A 16685-nucleotide genomic window follows, 5' to 3' on the forward strand; every position below is an offset into this window, starting at 1 on the left:
CCCAGTTCCATGTCCCTGTGTCACTGGTTCCATGTCCCCAGTTCCATGTCCCCAGTTCCATGTCCCCAGTTCCATGTCCCTGCTGTCCCCAGTTCCATGTCCCCAGTTCCATGTCCCTGTGGTCCCCAGTTCCATGTCCCCAGTTCCATGTCCCCAGTTCCATGTCCCCACTGTCCCCAGTTCCATGTCCCCAGTTCCATGTCCCTGTGGTCCCCAGTTCCATGTCCCCAGTTCCATGTCCCCAGTTCCATGTCCCTGTGGTCACTGGTTCCATGTCCCCAGTTCCATGTCCTCGGTTCCATGTCCCCAGTTCCATGTCCCTGTTCCATGTCCCCAGTTCCATGTCCCCAGTTCCATGTCCCCAGTTCCATGTCCCCAGTTCCATGTCCCTGTGGTGTCTGGTTCCATGTCCCCAGTTCCATGTCCCTGTGGTCACTGGTTCCATGTCCCCAGTTCCATGTCCTTGTGGTCCCCAGTTCCATGTCCCCAGTTCCATGTCCTTGTGGTCCCCAGTTCCATGTCCCCAGTTCCATGTTCTTGTGGTCACCAGTTCCATGTCCCCAGTTCCATGTCCCCAGTTCCATGTCCCTGTGGTCACTGGTTCCATGTCCCCAGTTCCATGTCCTTGTGGTCCCCAGTTCCATGTCCCCAGTTCCATGTTCTTGTGGTCACCAGTTCCATGTCCCCAGTTCCATGTCCCCAGTTCCATGTCCTCACTGTCCCCAGTTCCATGTCCCCAGTTCCATGTCCTCACTGTCCCCAGTTCCATGTCCCCAGTTCCATGTCCCTGGTGTCCCCAGTTCCATGTCCCCAGTTCCATGTCCCCAGTTCCATGTCCCCACAGTCACCAGTTCCATGTCCCCACGGTCACTGGTTCCATGTCCCCAGTTCCATGTCCCTGTGGCCACTGGTTCCATGTCCCCAGTTCCATGTCCCGATGGGAGAATGGGTGGTCACTGGTTCCATGTCCCCAGTTCCATGTCCCTGTGGTCACTGGTTCCATGTCCCCAGTTCCATGTTCTTGTGGTCACTGGTTCCATGTCCCCGGTTCCATGTCCCTGTGGTCACTGGTTCCATGTCCCCGGTTCCATGTCCCTGTGGTTCCTGGTTCCATGTCCCCAGTTCCATGTTCTTGTGGTCACCAGTTCCATGTCCCCAGTTCCATGTCCCCGGTTCCATGTCCCCGGTTCCATGTCCCTGTGGTCACCGGTTCCGTGTCCCCCCCAGGCTCAGCGCTTGGCCCTGAACGGCTCCCGCCTGGACCCGGCGCAGTCCCGGCACGTTGCGCGGCAGCTGCACGAGGCCACGCGCGGCTCCGGGCTCGGCTTCCCCAGCGACCTGCGCCTGGTCTACGGGCTGGCCACGCGGCTGCTGCGCCACGAGAGCGCCCAGCGCGGCTTCCGCCTGGCGGCCACGCAGGACGTGCACTTCACCGAGGTACCGCGGGAGGAGGGGGTCACCTGCGATGGGAGAATGGGGTGGACACCAGGGTGATGGGCACCAGGGTGATGGGCACCTGCAATGGGAGAGGGGATGGACACCAGGGTGATGGGCACCTGCAGTGGGAATGGGAATGGGGCAGCAGGATGGATGCCAGGGTGATGAACACATCAGTGGGAGAATGGGGTGGACACCAGGGTGATGGGCACCAGGGTGATGGGCACCAGGGTGATGGGCACCTGCAATGGGAATGGGAATGGGGCAGGAGGATGGATGCCAGGGTGATGGACACATCAGTGGGAGAATGGGATGGACATGAGGGTGATGGGCACCTGCAACGGGAGAATGGGATGGACATGAGGGTGATGAACACATCAGTGGGAGAATAGGATGGACACCAAGGTGATGGGCACCTGCAATGGGAGTGGGAATGGGGCAGGAGGATGAATGCCAGGGTGATGGACACATCAGTGGGAGGATGGGATGGACGAGGGTGATGGGCGCCTTCAGTGAGAGAGGGGATGGACACCAGGGTGATGGGCACCTGCAATGGGAGAATGGGATGGACATGAGGGTGATGAACACATCAGTGGGAGAATGGGATGGACACCAGGGTGATGGGCACCAGGGTGATGGGCACCTTCAGTGAGAGTGGGGATGGACACCAGGGTGATGGGCACCTGCAGTGGGAGTGGGAATGGGGCAGCAGGATGGATGCCAGGGTGATGAACACATCAGTGGGAGAATGGGATGGACGCCAGGGTGATGGGCACCTTCAGTGAGAGAGGGGATGGACACCAGGGTGATGGGCACCTTCAGTGGGAGAGGGGATGGACACCAGGGTGATGGGCACCTGCAATGGGAGAATGGGATGGACACCAGGGTGATGGGCACCCCTAATGGGAGTGGGAATGGGTCAGCAGGATGGATGCCAGGGTGATGGACACATCAGTGGGAGTGGGAATGGGGCAGGAGGATAGATGCTGGGGTGATGGACACCTTCGATGAGAGAGGGGGATGGACACCAGGGTGATGGGCACCTGCAGTGGGAGTGGGAATGGGGCAGGAGGATGGAGGATAGATGGCGGGGTGATGGACACATCAGTGGGAGGATGGGATGGACGAGGGTGATGGGCGCCTTCATCGAGAGAGGGGGATAGACACCAGGGTGATGGGCACCTGCAATGGGAGAGGGGGATAGACACCAGGGTGATGGACACCTTCAGCAAGAGAGGAGGATGGACACCAGGGTGATGGGCACCTTCAATGGGAGAGGGAGTGCTGGTGAAGAAGACCCAGTGGTGAATGATGGGAATCTTCACGGAGGATGGGGATGTTTGTGGAGGAGGCCAGAGCAACGGGAAGGGGTTGGGGCAGGAGGACGGACACCGGGGTGATGGGCACCTTCATTGGGTGAGGGGCTGGAGCGGGGCGATGGCTGCTGGGGCGATGGGCACCTGTTGGGGGGGGTTCTGGGGCACAGCACGGGGAGGGGGTGATGGTACCCACACGGGCAAGGGACGCCCGGGTGACGGTGCCGGTGTCGGGGGCGCAGAACCTGCTGCGGGTGGGCAGCGCGCTGCTGGACAGCAGCACCAAGCGGCACTGGGAGCTGATCCAGCAGACGGAGGGCGGCACGGCCTGGCTGCTCAAGCACTTCGAGGACTACGCCAGCGCCCTGGCGCAGAACATGCCCCAGACCTACCTGAGCCCCTTCACCATCGTCACCCCCAACATCGGTCAGCGCCAGGGGTGCCCGGGGGGGACGCGGGCACGGTGGTGCTCAGGGGACGTGGATGCGCGCAGGGAGGCGCGTGCTGGGGACAGGGATGGGTGCGCAGGGGATGGGTATGCCTGGGAATGTGTGTGCTCAGGGGGTGTGGTGTATATGGGTCCGTGGGTACCAGTGCCAGTGGTGCCGGTGCCAGAGATGCTGGTGTCAGTGGGTACCGGTGCCAGCAGTGCGGTGCCAGTGGGTACTGGTGTCAGTGGGTACCAGTGCCATTGGCACCAGTGTCAGTGGGCACCAGTGCCAGTGGTGCCAGTGACAGTGGATGCCAGTGTCAGTGGGTACCGGTGTAAGTGGGTACTGGTGCCGGTGGTGCCACTGTCAGTGGGAACTGGTGTGTGTGGGTACCGGTGCCAGCAGTGCTGGCATCAGTGGGTACCGGTGTCAGTGGGTACCACTGTCAGTGGATACTGGTATCAGTGGGTACCGGTGTCAGTGGGTACTGGTGTCAGTGGGTACTGGTGTCAGTGGGTACCGGTGCCAGCAGTGCTGGTATCAGTGGGTACCGGTGTCAGTGGATACTGGTATCAGTGGGTACCGGTGTCAGTGGGTACTGGTGTCAGTGGATACTGGTATCAGTGGGTACCGGTGTCAGTGGGTACTGGTGTCAGTGGGTACTGGTGTCAGTGGGTACCGGTGCCAGCAGTGCTGGTATCAGTGGGTACTGGTGTCAGTGGCTGGTATCAGTGGGTACTGGTGTCAGTGGGTGCTGGTGCCAGCAGTGCTGGTATCACCGGTGTACTGGTATCAGTGGGTACTGGTGTCAGTGGGTACCGGTGCCAGCAGTGCTGGTGTCAGTGGGTACCGGTGTCAGTGGATACTGGTATCAGTGGATACTGGTATCAGTGGGTACTGGTGTCAGTGGGTACCGGTGCCAGCAGTGCTGGTATCAGTGGGTACCGGTGCCATTGGTACCGGTGCCATTGGTGCCGGTGCCGCAGTGGTGTCCGTGGTGCGGTTGGACAAAGGCAGCTCCGCGGGCGCTCGGCTGCCGCGCTACGAGGCGCTGCGGGGGAGAAGCCACGGACCTGGAGACCTGGAGACCAGTTGGGGTCATCCTGCCCGATGGGGCTGGCCCCCTGGGGTCAGCGTGAGTACCCATGGGGGGGGCACAGCCATGGGGTTGGGGTCACTGCTGTACCTATGGGGCTGGCAGGGCTGTGCCTATGGGGCTGGCAGGGCTGGGGTCACCCATGGAGCTGGGGTCACCGCTGTGCCCATGAGGCTGGGGTCACCACTGTGGGGCTGGCAGGGCTGGGGTCACTGCTGTACTGTGCCTATGGGGCTGGGGCTGCTGCATGGGGGGCTGGGGTCAGCACTATACCCATGGAGCTGGGGTCACCGCTGTGCCTATGAGGCTGGGGTCACCACTGTGCCTATGGGGCTGGGGTCACCGCTGTGCCTATGGGGCTGGCAGGGCTCACCCATCCCCTCCCTCACACCCCAGAGCCCTCGGCTGGGCAGGAGCGGGCACCGCAGGGCACGGGTGGGCGGCAGCAGCAGCAGCAGCAGCAGGAGGGGGATGAAGAGGATGAGGATGGAGACGATGATGACGAGGATGAGGAGGGTGAGGAGGAAAAGGCTCCCCTGGTGACCCGGCACAAGCGGCACCCGGCCCCGGGCGAGGGTCAGGCCATCGCCAGCGTCATCATCTACCGCACGCTGGCGGGGCTGCTGCCCGAGCAGTACGACACCGACAAGCGCAGCCTCAGGTGGGTGCCTTGGCCTGGGGGGGGAACCGGTGTGGGGCTGGGATGATGGGGACAGGAGGGGTCCCCAGGGTAACCGCCGGGAATGGGGTGTCAGGGTGTGAGGGTGTTGGGGTGTCAGGAACGGGGTGTTGGGGGTGTCAGGTTGTTGAGGTGTCAGGGTGTTGGAGGGTAAGGGTGTCAGGGTAGCTGGGTTTTGGGGTGTCAGGGTATCATGGTGTCAGGAATGGGGTGTTGGCATGTCGGGGTGTTGGAGGGTAAGGGTGTCAGGGTATCTGGGTTTTGGGGTGTCAGGATATTGGGGTGTCATGGTATCATGGTGTCAGGAATGGGGTGTTGGCATGTTGGGGTGTTGGAGGGTAAGGGTGTCGGGGTATCGGTGTCAGGAATGGGGTGTTGAGGTGTTGAGGTGTCCGGTTGTTGAGGTGTCAGGGTGTTGGAGGGTAAGGGTGTCAGGGTATCGGGGTTTTGGGGTGTCAGGGTATCAGTGTCAGGAATGGGGTGTTGAGGTGTCACGGTGTTGGAGGGTAAGGGTGTCAGGGTATCTGGGGTTTGGGGTGTCAGAGTATCGGTGTCAGGAATAGGGTGTTGAGGTGTTGAGGTGTCAGGGTGTTGAGGTGTCAGGGTGTTGGAGGGTAAGGGTGTCAGGGTATCTGGGTTTTGGGGTGTCAGGATATCAGGGTGTCAGGAATGGGGTGTGAGGGTGTCTGAGTGTCGTGGTGTCACGGTATCATGGTGTCAGGAACGGGGTGTCAGGGTGTTGGAGGGTAAGGGTGTCAGGGTATCTGGGTTTTGGGGTGTCAGGGTATCATGGTGTCAGGGTGTCAGGAACGGGGGGTCAGGGTGTTGGGGGTGTCAGGTTGTTGAGGTGTCAGGGCGTTGGAGGGTAAGGGTGTCATGGTATCTGGGATTTGGGGTATTAGGGTATCATGGAGTCAGGAACAGGGTGTTGGGGTGTCAGGTTGTTAGGGTGTCAGTGTGTGTGTGGTTTGGGGTGTCAGGAACGGGGTGTTGGGGTGTCAGGTTGTTAAGGTGTCGGTGTGTGTGTGGTTTGGGGTGTCAGGAACGGGGTGCTGGGGTGTCAGGTTGTTAGGGTGTCAGTGTGTGTGTGGTTTGGGGTGTCAGGAACGGGGTGTTGGGGTGTCAGGTTGTTAGGGTGTCAGTGTGTGTGTGGTTTGGGGTGTCAGGAACGGGGTGTTGGGGTGTCAGGTTGTTAGGGTGTCAGTGTGTGTGGGTTTTGGGGTGTCAGGAACGGGGTGTTGGGGTGTCAGGTTGTTACGGTGTCAGTGTGTGTGTGGTTTGGGGTGTCAGGAACGGGGTGTTGGGGTGTCAGGTTGTTAAGGTGTCGGTGTGTGTGTGGTTTGGGGTGTCAGGAACGGGGTGTTGGGGTGTCAGGTTGTTAGGGTGTCAGTGTGTGTGTGGTTTGGGGTGTCAGGAACGGGGTGTTGGGGTGTCAGGTTGTTAGGGTGTCAGTGTGTGTGTGGTTTGGGGTGTCAGGAACGGGGTGTTGGGGTGTCAGGTTGTTAGGGTGTCAGTGTGTGTGTGGGTTTTAGGGTGTCAGGAACGGGGTGTTGGGGTGTCAGGTTGTTAAGGTGTCAGTGTGTGTGTGGTTTGGGGTGTCAGGAACGGGGTGTTGGGGTGTCAGGTTGTTAGGGTGTCAGTGTGTGTGTGTGTGTGTGGTTTGGGGTGTCAGGAACAGTGTGTGTGTTGGGGTGTCAGGTTGTTAGGGTGTCAGTCAGTGTGTGTGTGGTTTGGGGTGTCAGGAACGGGGTGTTGGGGTGTCAGGTTGTTAAGGTGTCAGTGTGTGTGTGGTTTGGGGTGTCAGGAACGGGGTGTTGGGGTGTCAGGTTGTTAGGGTGTCAGTGTGTGTGTGGTTTGGGGTGTCAGGAACGGGGTGTTGGGTTGTCCGGGTGCACCCCCTGACAGCCGTCGCTCACCCCGCAGGGTGCCGAAGCGCCCGGTGATCAACACGCCGGTGGTGAGCATCAGCGTGCACGCGGGGGGCGCGCGGGCGCCGCGGGCGCTGGAGGAGCCCATCACCCTGCAGTTCCGGCTGCTCGAGACCCAGGAGCGCTCCAAACCCATCTGCGTGTTCTGGAACCATTCCCTGCTGTGAGCCGGGGACAGGGACACTGGGGGGCGGGGGGGGGGGGGGGTGTCCCCCATGCAGCGGCTGTGGGTGCCGGTGGGTGTCCCCAGTGGGTGCCCAGTGATGGGCGCTGATGGGTGTCCTCCATGGGTGGTGATGGATGGTGTTGGTGGGTGACCCTAATGGGTGTCTATGGTTGGTGGCCCCAGGCGGTGGTTGAGGGTGGCTCCGGGGGGTCCCTGGGTTGATGTCCCCAGTGGGGTGGTTGTTGTCCCCATAGTGTGGGTGTCCGCAGTGGGTGTCCCCATTGTGTGGGTGTCCCCGTTGGGCTGGTGTCCTCATTGTACTGGTGTGCCCATAGTGTGGGTGTCCCCATTGTGTGGGTGTCCCATAGTGTGGGTGTCCCATAGTATGGGTGTCCCCAGTCGGTGTCCCCATAGTGCAGGTGTCCCCATAGTGTGGGTGTCCCCAGTGCGTGTCCCCATTGTGCAGGTGTCCCCACAGAGTGGGTGTCCCCAGTGGGTGTCCCCATTGTGTGGGTGTCCCCGTTGGGCTGGTGTCCTCATTGTACTGGTGTGCCCATAGTGTGGGTGTCCCCATTGTGTGTGTGTCCCATAGTGTGGGTGTCCCCATTGTGTGGGTGTCCCATAGTGTGGGTGTCCCCATTGTGTGGGTGTCCCATAGTATGGGTGTCCCCAGTCGGTGTCCCCATTGTGCAGGTGTCCCCACAGAGTGGGTGTCCCCAGTGGGTGTCCCCATTGTGTGGGTGTCCCCGTTGGGCTGGTGTCCTCATTGTACTGGTGTGCCCATAGTGTGGGTGTCCCCATTGTGTGTGTGTCCCATAGTGTGGGTGTCCCCATTGTGTGGGTGTCCCATAGTGTGGGTGTCCCCATTGTGTGGGTGTCCCATAGTATGGGTGTCCCCAGTCGGTGTCCCCATTGTGCAGGTGTCCCCACAGAGTGGGTGTCCCCAGTGGGTGTCCCCATTTTGCAGGTGTCCCCATAGTGTGGGTGTCCCATAGTGCAGGTGTCCCCATTGTGCGAGTGTCCCATAGTGCTGGTGTTCCTGGTGGGTTTCCCCATTGTGAGGGTGTCACCGTAGTGTGGGTGTCCTCAGTGGGTGTCCCCATTGTGAAGGTGTCCCCATAGTGCGGGTGTCCCCGGTGGGTTGTCCCCAGTGGGGTGTCCCCATAGTGTGGGTGTCCGCATAGTGTGGGTTTCCCCAGTGGGGTGTCCCCAGTGGGTGTCCCCATAGTGTGGGTGTCCCGTTGTGCAGGTGTCCCCAGTGGGTGTCCCCAGTGGGTGTCCCTGTTGTGTGGGTGTCCCATAATGCGGGTGTCCCATAATGCAGTTGTCCCCAGTGGGTGTCCTCATGGTGCGGGTGTCCCTGTTGTGCTGGTGTCACCATAGTGTGGGTGTCTTCATAGTGTGGGTGACCCCGTTGTGTGCTGTCCCTGGTGGGTGTCCCCATTGTGTGGGTGTCCCCAGTGGGTGTCCCCATAGTGCAGGTGTCCCATAGTGCGGGTGTCCCTATTATGCGAGTGTCCCATAGTGCTGGTGTTCCTGGTGGGTTTCCCCATTGTGTGGGTGTCCCCATAGCACGGGTGTCCCCATTGTGTGTCCCATTGTTGGGTGTCCCTGTTGTGCTGGTGTCACCATACCGCAGGTGTCCCCGTTGGGTGTCCCGTTGTTGGGGTGTCCCCGTTGGGTGTCCCATTGTTGGGGTGTCCCTGTTGGGTGTCCCATTATTGGGGTGTCCCGTTGTTGGGGTGTCCCTGTTGGGTGTCCCGTTGTTGGGGTGTCCCTTTTGGGTGTCCCATTATTGGGGTGTCCTGTTGTTGGGGTGTCCCCGTTGGGTGTCCCGTTGTTGGGGTGTCCCCGTTGGGTGTCCCATTGTTAGGGTGTCCCCGTTGGGTGTCCCGTTGTTGGGGTGTCCCCGTTGGGTGTCCCATTGTTAGGGTGTCCCCGTTGGGTGTCCCGTTGTTGGGGTGTCCCCGTTGGGTGTCCCATTGTTAGGGTGTCCCCATTGGGTGTCCCATTGTTAGGGTGTCCCTGTTGGGTGTCCCGTTGTTGGGGTGTCCCCGTTGGGTGTCCCATTGTTAGGGTGTCCCCATTGGGTGTCCCATTGTTAGGGTGTCCCCGTTGGGTGTCCCGTTGTTGGGGTGTCCCTGTTGGGTGTCCCATTGTTAGGGTGTCCCTGTTGGGTGTCCCATTGTTAGGGTGTCCCCGTTGGGTGTCCCGTTGTTGGGGTGTCCCTGTTGGGTGTCCCGTTGTTGGGGTGTCCCCGTTGGGTGTCCCGTTGTTGGGGTGTCCCTGTTGGGTGTCCCGTTGTTGGGGTGTCCCCGTTGGGTGTCCCGTTGTTGGGGTGTCCCTGTTGGGTGTCCCGTTGTTGGGGTGTCCCGCTGTGTGTGTGACGGTGCTGGCGCAGGGCGGGTGCCGCGGGCGGTTGGTCGGCGCGGGGCTGTGAGGTCGTGTTCCGCAACCGGAGCCACGTGAGCTGCCAGTGCCATCACCTGACCAGCTTCGCCGTGCTCATGGACATCTCCCGCCGCGAGGTGCCGCACCGGGACACGTGGGGGGGGCACGGGGTGGGGAGGTGTGAAGCCAAGGGGCGGGGCTTGCGCTGAGGGGGCGGAGCAATGGGAGGTGCTCGGTAGAAGGGGAGGGTCCATGGGGGGGTGTTCTGAAGGGGCGGGGCTTGGCTGAACAGGGTGGGCGGGGCGTGAATGGGAGGAGCTTTTTAAGGGGGCGTGGCTTCAAGGGTCGGGCATGTTGTGAAGTGGGCGGGGCTACGTGAAGTGGGCGGAGCTCCCACGGCAGCACAATCGGGGTCATGGGAGGCGGGGGGGGGGCCGTGCGTAGTTAACCTCAGGGCCAAGCCTCCCCATTGGGTGGTGTCATTGTGGGCGGGGCTTCGCCGTGGCTCCTTATAAGGAGAAGGGGGCGTGGCCTCAGCCTCGCACCCCGCGCCCGACGCGTGCTCTATGGGTGCCGCAGAACGGGGAGATCCTGCCGCTGTCGGCGCTGACCTACGGCTCGCTGGCCGTGGGGCTGGCGGGGCTGCTGCTGGCGGTGCTGGCGCTGGGCGGGCCGCGGGCGCCGCGCTCCAACCGGCACAGCATCCGCCGGCACGCGGCCGCCGCGCTGCTGCTGGCCCAGCTCGTCTTCCTGCTCGGCATCAACCAGGCCGACAGCCCGGTGCGGGGCATGGGGAGGCTATCAAGGGCGGGGGGGACACACTTTTGGGGTGCGGCCTCTTTAAAGGGGGCGGGGCTTCCAAGGGGATGGGGGGCTCAAAGGGGAGGGGCTTCTTAAAAGGGGGTGGGACTTCTCAAAGGGGGTGTGGCTTTAATAGCGGGTGCTTCTAAAGGGCCTCTTAAATGGGGGGGCTTTCAAAGGGATGGGGGGGCTCAAAGGGGAGGGGCTTCTTAAAAGGGGGTGGGACTTCTCAAAGGGGTGTGGCTTTAATAGTGGGTGCTTCTAAAGGGCCTCTTACAAGCGGGGGGGGGGGTAAAAGGGATGGGGGGGTCTCAAAGGGGAGGGGCTTTTTAAAAGGGGTGGGACCTCTCAAAGGGGGTGTGGCTTTAATAGTGGGTGTTTCTCCTAAAGGGGGTGCAGCTTCTCATAGGGGTTATGGCCTCTCATAGGACTTGGGCTTCTTAAAGGGGTTGGGAAGTTTCTTCTCTGGTCCAGGACCTATAAAAGACTATGGGGCATCTTAAAGGGGGTGTGGGTCCCAATCGGTTGGGGTGCTGGTGTGCGCAGGGCTAACGCATAGGGCTTGGTCTCCATGCATCCTCCCCGCAGCTGGCGTGCACGGTGGTCGCCATCCTGCTGCAGTTCCTGTACCTGAGCGCCGTGGGGTGGGCGCTGCTCGAGGGGCTGCACCTCTACCGGCGCCGCAGCGAGCCCCGGCACGTCGACCGCGGGCCCATGCGCTTCTACCACGTGCTGGGCTGGGGGCTGCCCGCCTTCATCACCGGTCAGGATACGGCCCCGGGGGCTCTTAACCCCACCCCTTGCTCCTAGCCCCGCCCCTAGGCTGCTGGCCACGCCCCCTGTCCCTAACCCCATCCACACCCCCCTGCCCATTATGGTATGGCCCCGCCCCTTAGATCGTATCCCCGCCCTCAAATATGTGACCACGCCCCGACAACCCTCCAATTTACCTCCACCCTCATTAGCATAACTCCTCCCCCAACGTGGCAAACCCGCCCCCCCCCAGATTTAAACCCCTTGCCCAGCTCATAGCACCGCCCCACCCTTAGCTCCGCCCCCTTGCTCCCTGGCCACGCCCCCTTTCCCTAACCCCATCCCCTCTAGAAAGCCACACAGCCCTGCCCATTATGGTATAACCCCGCCCCCACGATCTTAGCCACGCCCCCAAACACATGGCCATGCCCCCACAACCCCATGTCCGATTTAGCTCCGCCCTCATTAGCATAAGCCCGCCCCTCCCCAAGGTTTAAATTCCTTGCCCAGGTCATAGCACCACCCCACCCCTAGCTCCGCCCCCTTGCTCCCTGGCCCCGCCCCCCCCCGGCTGGCCCCGCCCCTGAGCCGTGCCGCTGCCCCCCAGGGCTGGCCGTGGGGCTGGACCCCCAGGGCTACGGGAACCCCGACTTCTGCTGGCTCTCCATCCACGACAGCCTGGTCTGGAGCCTGGCCGGGCCCATCGCCTGCGCCGTGGCCGTGAGTGGGGGCTGAGGGCAGCGGGGGGGGCCCAGCGCACCCATGGGTGCTTCCACCTCGGCGCTGCTCACCCGGCTGCCCCCCCCCCCCCCCCCCCCCCAGGTCAGCATCTTCTTCCTCGTGTTGGCAGCCAGGGCCACTTGTGCCACCCCACAGGGCTTTGAGAAGAAGGGCACCGCGTGAGTGAGCTGGGCACCCATGGGTGGGGGGCACCGGGTGGGGGGTTACCCATGGCAGGGGGACGACACAACATTGGGTGCCGGCGCAACCAGGGGTGGCAGGGAGGTGATGGGTGCCCCTGGCTGGTAGGGTGGTACAGGGCAGGGTGTTGGGTACAGGCAGGGTGCTGGGCGCAGGCAGGGTGCTGGGTGCTGTGTGTCACAGGCAGGGTGTTGGGAACCGGCAGGGTGTTGGGAGCAGGTAGGGTGCTGGGCACAGGCAGGGTGCTGGGTGCAGGCAGGGTGCTTGGTGCAGTGTGTCACAGACAGGGTGTTGGGAGCAGGCAGGGTGCTGGGTGCAGGCAGGGCACAGGCAGGGTGTTGGGAGCAGGCAGGTTGCTGGATGCAGGAAGGGCACAGGTAGGGTGCTGGGTGCAGTGTGTCACAGGCAGGGTGCTGGGTGCAGGCAGGGTGCTGGGTGCCGTGTGTCACAGGCAGGGTGCTGGGTGTAGGGTGCTGGGTGCAGGCAGGGTGCTGGGTGCAGGCAGGGCGCAGGCAGGGTGCTGGGTGCCGTGTGTCACAGGCAGGGTGCTGGGTGCAGGCAGGGTGCAAGCAGGGTGCAGGCAGGGTGCTGGGTGCAGTGTGTCACAGGCAGGGTGCTGGGTGCAGGCACGGTGCAGGCAGGGTGCTGGGTGCAGGCAGGGCGCAGGGTGCAGTGTGGCAGGGCTGGGTGCAGGCAGGGTGCTGTGCAGTGCAGGCAGGGTGCTGCCGTGTGTCACAGGCAGGGTGCTGGGTGCAGGCACGGTGCAGGCAGGGTGCTGGGTGCAGGCAGGGCGCAGGCAGGGTGCTGGGTGCAGGCAGGGTGCTGGGTGCAGGCAGGGTGCTGGGTGCAGGCAGGGTGCTGGGTGCCGTGCATCACGGGCAGCGCTGTCCCCAGCTCCGCGCTCCGCACGGCCGTGGTGCTGCTGGCCCTGCCCAGCCTCGCCTGGCTCCTGGCGCTGCTCTCGGTGAACAGCGATGCGCTGCTCTTCCATTACCTGTTCGCCATCAACAACTGCCTCCAGGTGACACCGCACCCCCAGAGCCCCCGGCCGCTCCCATACCCCCGTGTGCCCCCATAGCCCCCCATCACTCCTGTGTCCCCGATACCCCTGGGTCCCCCATGCCCCTGTAGTCCCTGGGCCCCCATGTAACTCCTGGGCCCCTCATCCTGCCTGGACCTCGATGTACCCCATGATCCCCCCTTACCACTTGGGCCCCTCATCACCCCATAGCCTCTGTGCCCCCCCATACCCCCTGTGCTCCATTACTCTCCCGTACCCCATAGTACCCCCATACCCCATGGCCCCCCCATGCCTTCTGTGCTCCATTATTCCCCTGTACCCCATAGCACCCCCATAGCCCATGGCCCCTCCATGCCCTCTGTGCCCCATTACTCCCCTATGCCCCACAGCACTCACATACCCCATGCCCCCCCCATGCCCTCTGTGCTCCATTACTCCCCTATGCCCCATAGCACTCACATACCCCATGCCCCCCCCATGCCCTCTGTGCCCCATTACTCCCCTATGCCCCACAGCACTCACATACCCCATGCCCCCCCCATGCCCTCTGTGCTCCATTACTCCCCTATGCCCCATAGCACTCACATACCCCATGCCCCCCCCATGCCCTCTGTGCCCCATTACTCCCCTATGCCCCATAGCACTCACATACCCCATGCCCCCCCCATGCCCTCTGTGCCCCATTACTCCCCTATGCCCCATAGCACTCCCATACCCCATGGGCCCCCCCATGCCCTCTGTGCTCCATTACTCCCCTATACCCCATAGCACTCCCATACCCCATGGGCCCCCCCATGCCCTCTGTGCTCCATTATTCCCCTATACCCCATAGCACTCTCATACCCCATGGGCCCCCCCATGCCCTCTGTGCTCCATTATTCCCCTATACCCCATAGCACTCCCATACCCCATGCCCCCCCCCATGCCCTCTGTGCTCCATTATTCCCCCTATACCCCATAGCACCCCCATACCCCATGGCCCCTCCATGCCCTCTGTGCCCCATTACTCCCCTATGCCCCACAGCACTCACATACCCATGCCCCCCCATGCCCTCTGTGCTCCATTACTCCCCTATGCCCCATAGCACTCACATACCCCATGCCCCCCCCATGCCCTCTGTGCCCCATTACTCCCCTATGCCCCATAGCACTCACATACCCCATGGCCCCCCCATGCCCTCTGTGCTCCATTACTCCCCTATGCCCCACAGCACTCCCATACCCCATGGGCCCCCCCATTCCCTCTGTGGTGCATTTATCCCCTATTTCCCATAGCACTCCCATACCCCATGGGCCCCCCCATGCCCTCTGTGCTCCATTATTCCCCTATACCCCATAGCACTCTCATACCCCATGGGCCCCCCCATGCCCTCTGTGCTCCATTATTCCCCTATACCCCATAGCACTCTCATACCTCATGGCCCCCCCATGCCCTTGTGGCCCCCATAACCCTTGTGCCCACCCCATACCCTGCGCATAGCCCCCCTACACCCCCTGTTCCACACCATAGATTCCCATTCCCCCTGTGCCCCTCATTCCCTCTACAGCCCCTCCACATAGCCCTATACCCCCCATAAACCCTGTGCCCCCCCCACGGATCCCTCACCACATTTCAGGTGCCAATGTGGGGCGCACAATGGGTATAGGGGGGGTGCTCCCCCCCCCCCCATGCCCATGCCCCCCCATCCCCACCCCAGGGCCCCCTCGTGTTCCTATTCTGCGTGGTGCTGAGCAAGGAGGTGCGGAGGAGCCTGCGCCTGAGCTGCTCCCGCCGGCGCAGCCCCGACCCGGCGCTGGCCACCAAATCCACCCTCACCGCGGTGGGTGCCGGGGGAAGGGGGGGGTCCCCAGGGTGCAGCCCCCAGGCCTGGCGCTGATGGCCCCGTCCCCATGGCAGGCCTATGGCGGGGACAGCACCTACGTGGCCGGGCGGCTCTACCCGGTGCCCGGCGGCGGCTCCAGCGGGTCCCTGCACAGCACCGCGAAGAGCCAGCACAGCTACATCCCCTTCGTGTGCCGGTACCGGGGCGGGGGCACGGCACGGTGCTGGGGTGATGGGGAAATGGGGTGGCGATGGCACGGTGATGGGGTGATGGGGTGGCAATGGCACGGCATTGGGGTGTCATTGTGATGGGGTGGCAATGGCACGGCATTGGGGTGTCATTGTGATGGGGTGGCAATGGCACGGCATTGGGGTGTCATTGTGATGGGGTGGCAATGGCACGGCATTGGGGTGTCATTGTGATGGGGTGGCAATGGCACGGCATTGGGGTGTCATTGTGATGGGGTGGCAATGGCACGGCATTGGGGTGTCATTGTGATGGGTGGCAATGACACGGCATTGGGGTGTCATTGTGATGGGGTGGCAATGACAGGGTGTTGGGGTGATGGGGTGGCAATGACACGGTGTTGGGGTGTCATTGTGATGGGTGGCAATGACAGGGTGTTGGGGTGATGGGGTGGCAATGACACGGTGTTGGGGTGTCATTGTGATGGGGGGCAATGGCACGGTGTTGGGGTGTCATTGTGATGGGGGGCAATGACAGGGTGTTGGGGTGATGGGGTGGCAATGGCACGGCATTGGGGTGTCATTGTGATGGGGTGGCAATGGCAATGGGGGGGTGTCATTGTGATGGGGGGCAATGGCACAGTGTTGGGGTGTCATTGTGATGGGGGGCAATGACACGGCATTGGGGTGTCATTGTGATGGGGTGGCAATGGCACGGCATTGGGGTGTCATTGTGATGGGGGGCAATGACAGGGTGTCGGGGCGATGGGGCCATGGGTGCCGGGCGGGTGCTGCGGTGCCGGTGCCGTGGTTCACGGTCCCCGCTGTGCAGGGAGGACTCGGGGCTCGCGGGCAGCCCGGGGGGGCTCTTCCTGGACGTCCCGGGCCAGCCGCAGGGTAAGACCCCATCACCCCTGCGCTGAGCGGCCCCGGCCTCAGCCCGCTGCTGTCGGGGGGGTGCAGACACCGGTGTCCCCCCCCCCGTCCGCAGAGCACGACACGGACTCGGACAGCGACCTCTCCCCGGGGGAGGACCCGAGCGGCTCCTCCGGCTCCTCCGGTTCCTCCGACAGCGAGGACGAGGCGGCTCCATCCGGATGGGACCCCCCGAGCGCCGCCCCCCCACCGGAGCCGACCGGTAACGGCACCCGCGGGCACCCAGCTGGGCGGGGGGGGGCTTAGTGTACATGGGGGCACCCACTGGGGGGGGGGGTCCTTGGCCTTGTTTGGGTGCTGATGGGGACACCCTGGGGGGGGGGGTCCCCTTATTGCACATGGGGGCACCCATTGGGCTTGGGGGGGGGTGTTTTATCTGGTCTGGGTCCTAATGGGGGGCATCCAATGGGTTTGGATCAGGGGGCCACGGGGGCACTCAGTGGGTCCGGGGGGGCGTTTCTTGGCCTTTTTTGGGTGCTGATGGGGGCACCCTGTGTGTGGGGGGGGGTGTTTTGCCCTGGGGGGGTCTTTGGCCTTGTTTGGGTGCTGATGGGGGCCCCCTGGGGGGGGGAGGGGGCGGGAGGTTTTGCCCTGGTTGGGTGCTCAGAGGCGGCCACCCACTGGGAACTGGGGGGGGGGGGTCCCTCATCTTGTCCGGGTGCTAATGGGGGGCACCCGTTTATGTTTGTATGGGGGGGGGGGCATTCACCATTGTGCTAATGGGGGCCACCCAGTGTGGTTGCGGGGGGGGGGAATCTCTTGCCCTGCCTGGGTGCTATTGGGGGCAGCACAGTGTGTATG

At 63.0% G+C, this 16685-nt stretch overlaps 1 protein-coding gene across 1 annotated transcript in view; it reads left to right on the forward strand.

Annotated features, from left to right (window-relative positions):
• CELSR2 (cadherin EGF LAG seven-pass G-type receptor 2) overlaps window positions 1–16086 on the forward strand; it is a gene marked incomplete at its 3' end in the record, with an annotated part of 40051 nt that extends 23965 nt beyond the window's left edge. The window contains exons 18-32 of the mRNA XM_057424439.1: window positions 1228–1437; window positions 2996–3179; window positions 4171–4281; window positions 4647–4941; window positions 6883–7050; window positions 9455–9581; window positions 10024–10224; window positions 10834–11008; window positions 11606–11718; window positions 11821–11897; window positions 12814–12940; window positions 14638–14760; window positions 14838–14959; window positions 15781–15845; window positions 15940–16086. Of these exons, the coding sequence (XP_057280422.1) occupies window positions 1228–1437; window positions 2996–3179; window positions 4171–4281; window positions 4647–4941; window positions 6883–7050; window positions 9455–9581; window positions 10024–10224; window positions 10834–11008; window positions 11606–11718; window positions 11821–11897; window positions 12814–12940; window positions 14638–14760; window positions 14838–14959; window positions 15781–15845; window positions 15940–16086 (2245 nt within the window). The remainder of the gene's footprint in view (window positions 1–1227; window positions 1438–2995; window positions 3180–4170; window positions 4282–4646; window positions 4942–6882; window positions 7051–9454; window positions 9582–10023; window positions 10225–10833; window positions 11009–11605; window positions 11719–11820; window positions 11898–12813; window positions 12941–14637; window positions 14761–14837; window positions 14960–15780; window positions 15846–15939) is intronic.
• Between the last annotated feature and the right edge of the window lie 599 nt (window positions 16087–16685).

The sequence above is a fragment of the Pezoporus wallicus genome, unplaced genomic scaffold (assembly GCF_028554395.1).
Source record: "Pezoporus wallicus isolate ANWC-B61680 ecotype Strahan unplaced genomic scaffold, APGP_CSIRO_Pwel_v1 contig_9123, whole genome shotgun sequence".
NCBI lineage: Eukaryota > Metazoa > Chordata > Aves > Psittaciformes > Psittacidae > Pezoporus > Pezoporus wallicus.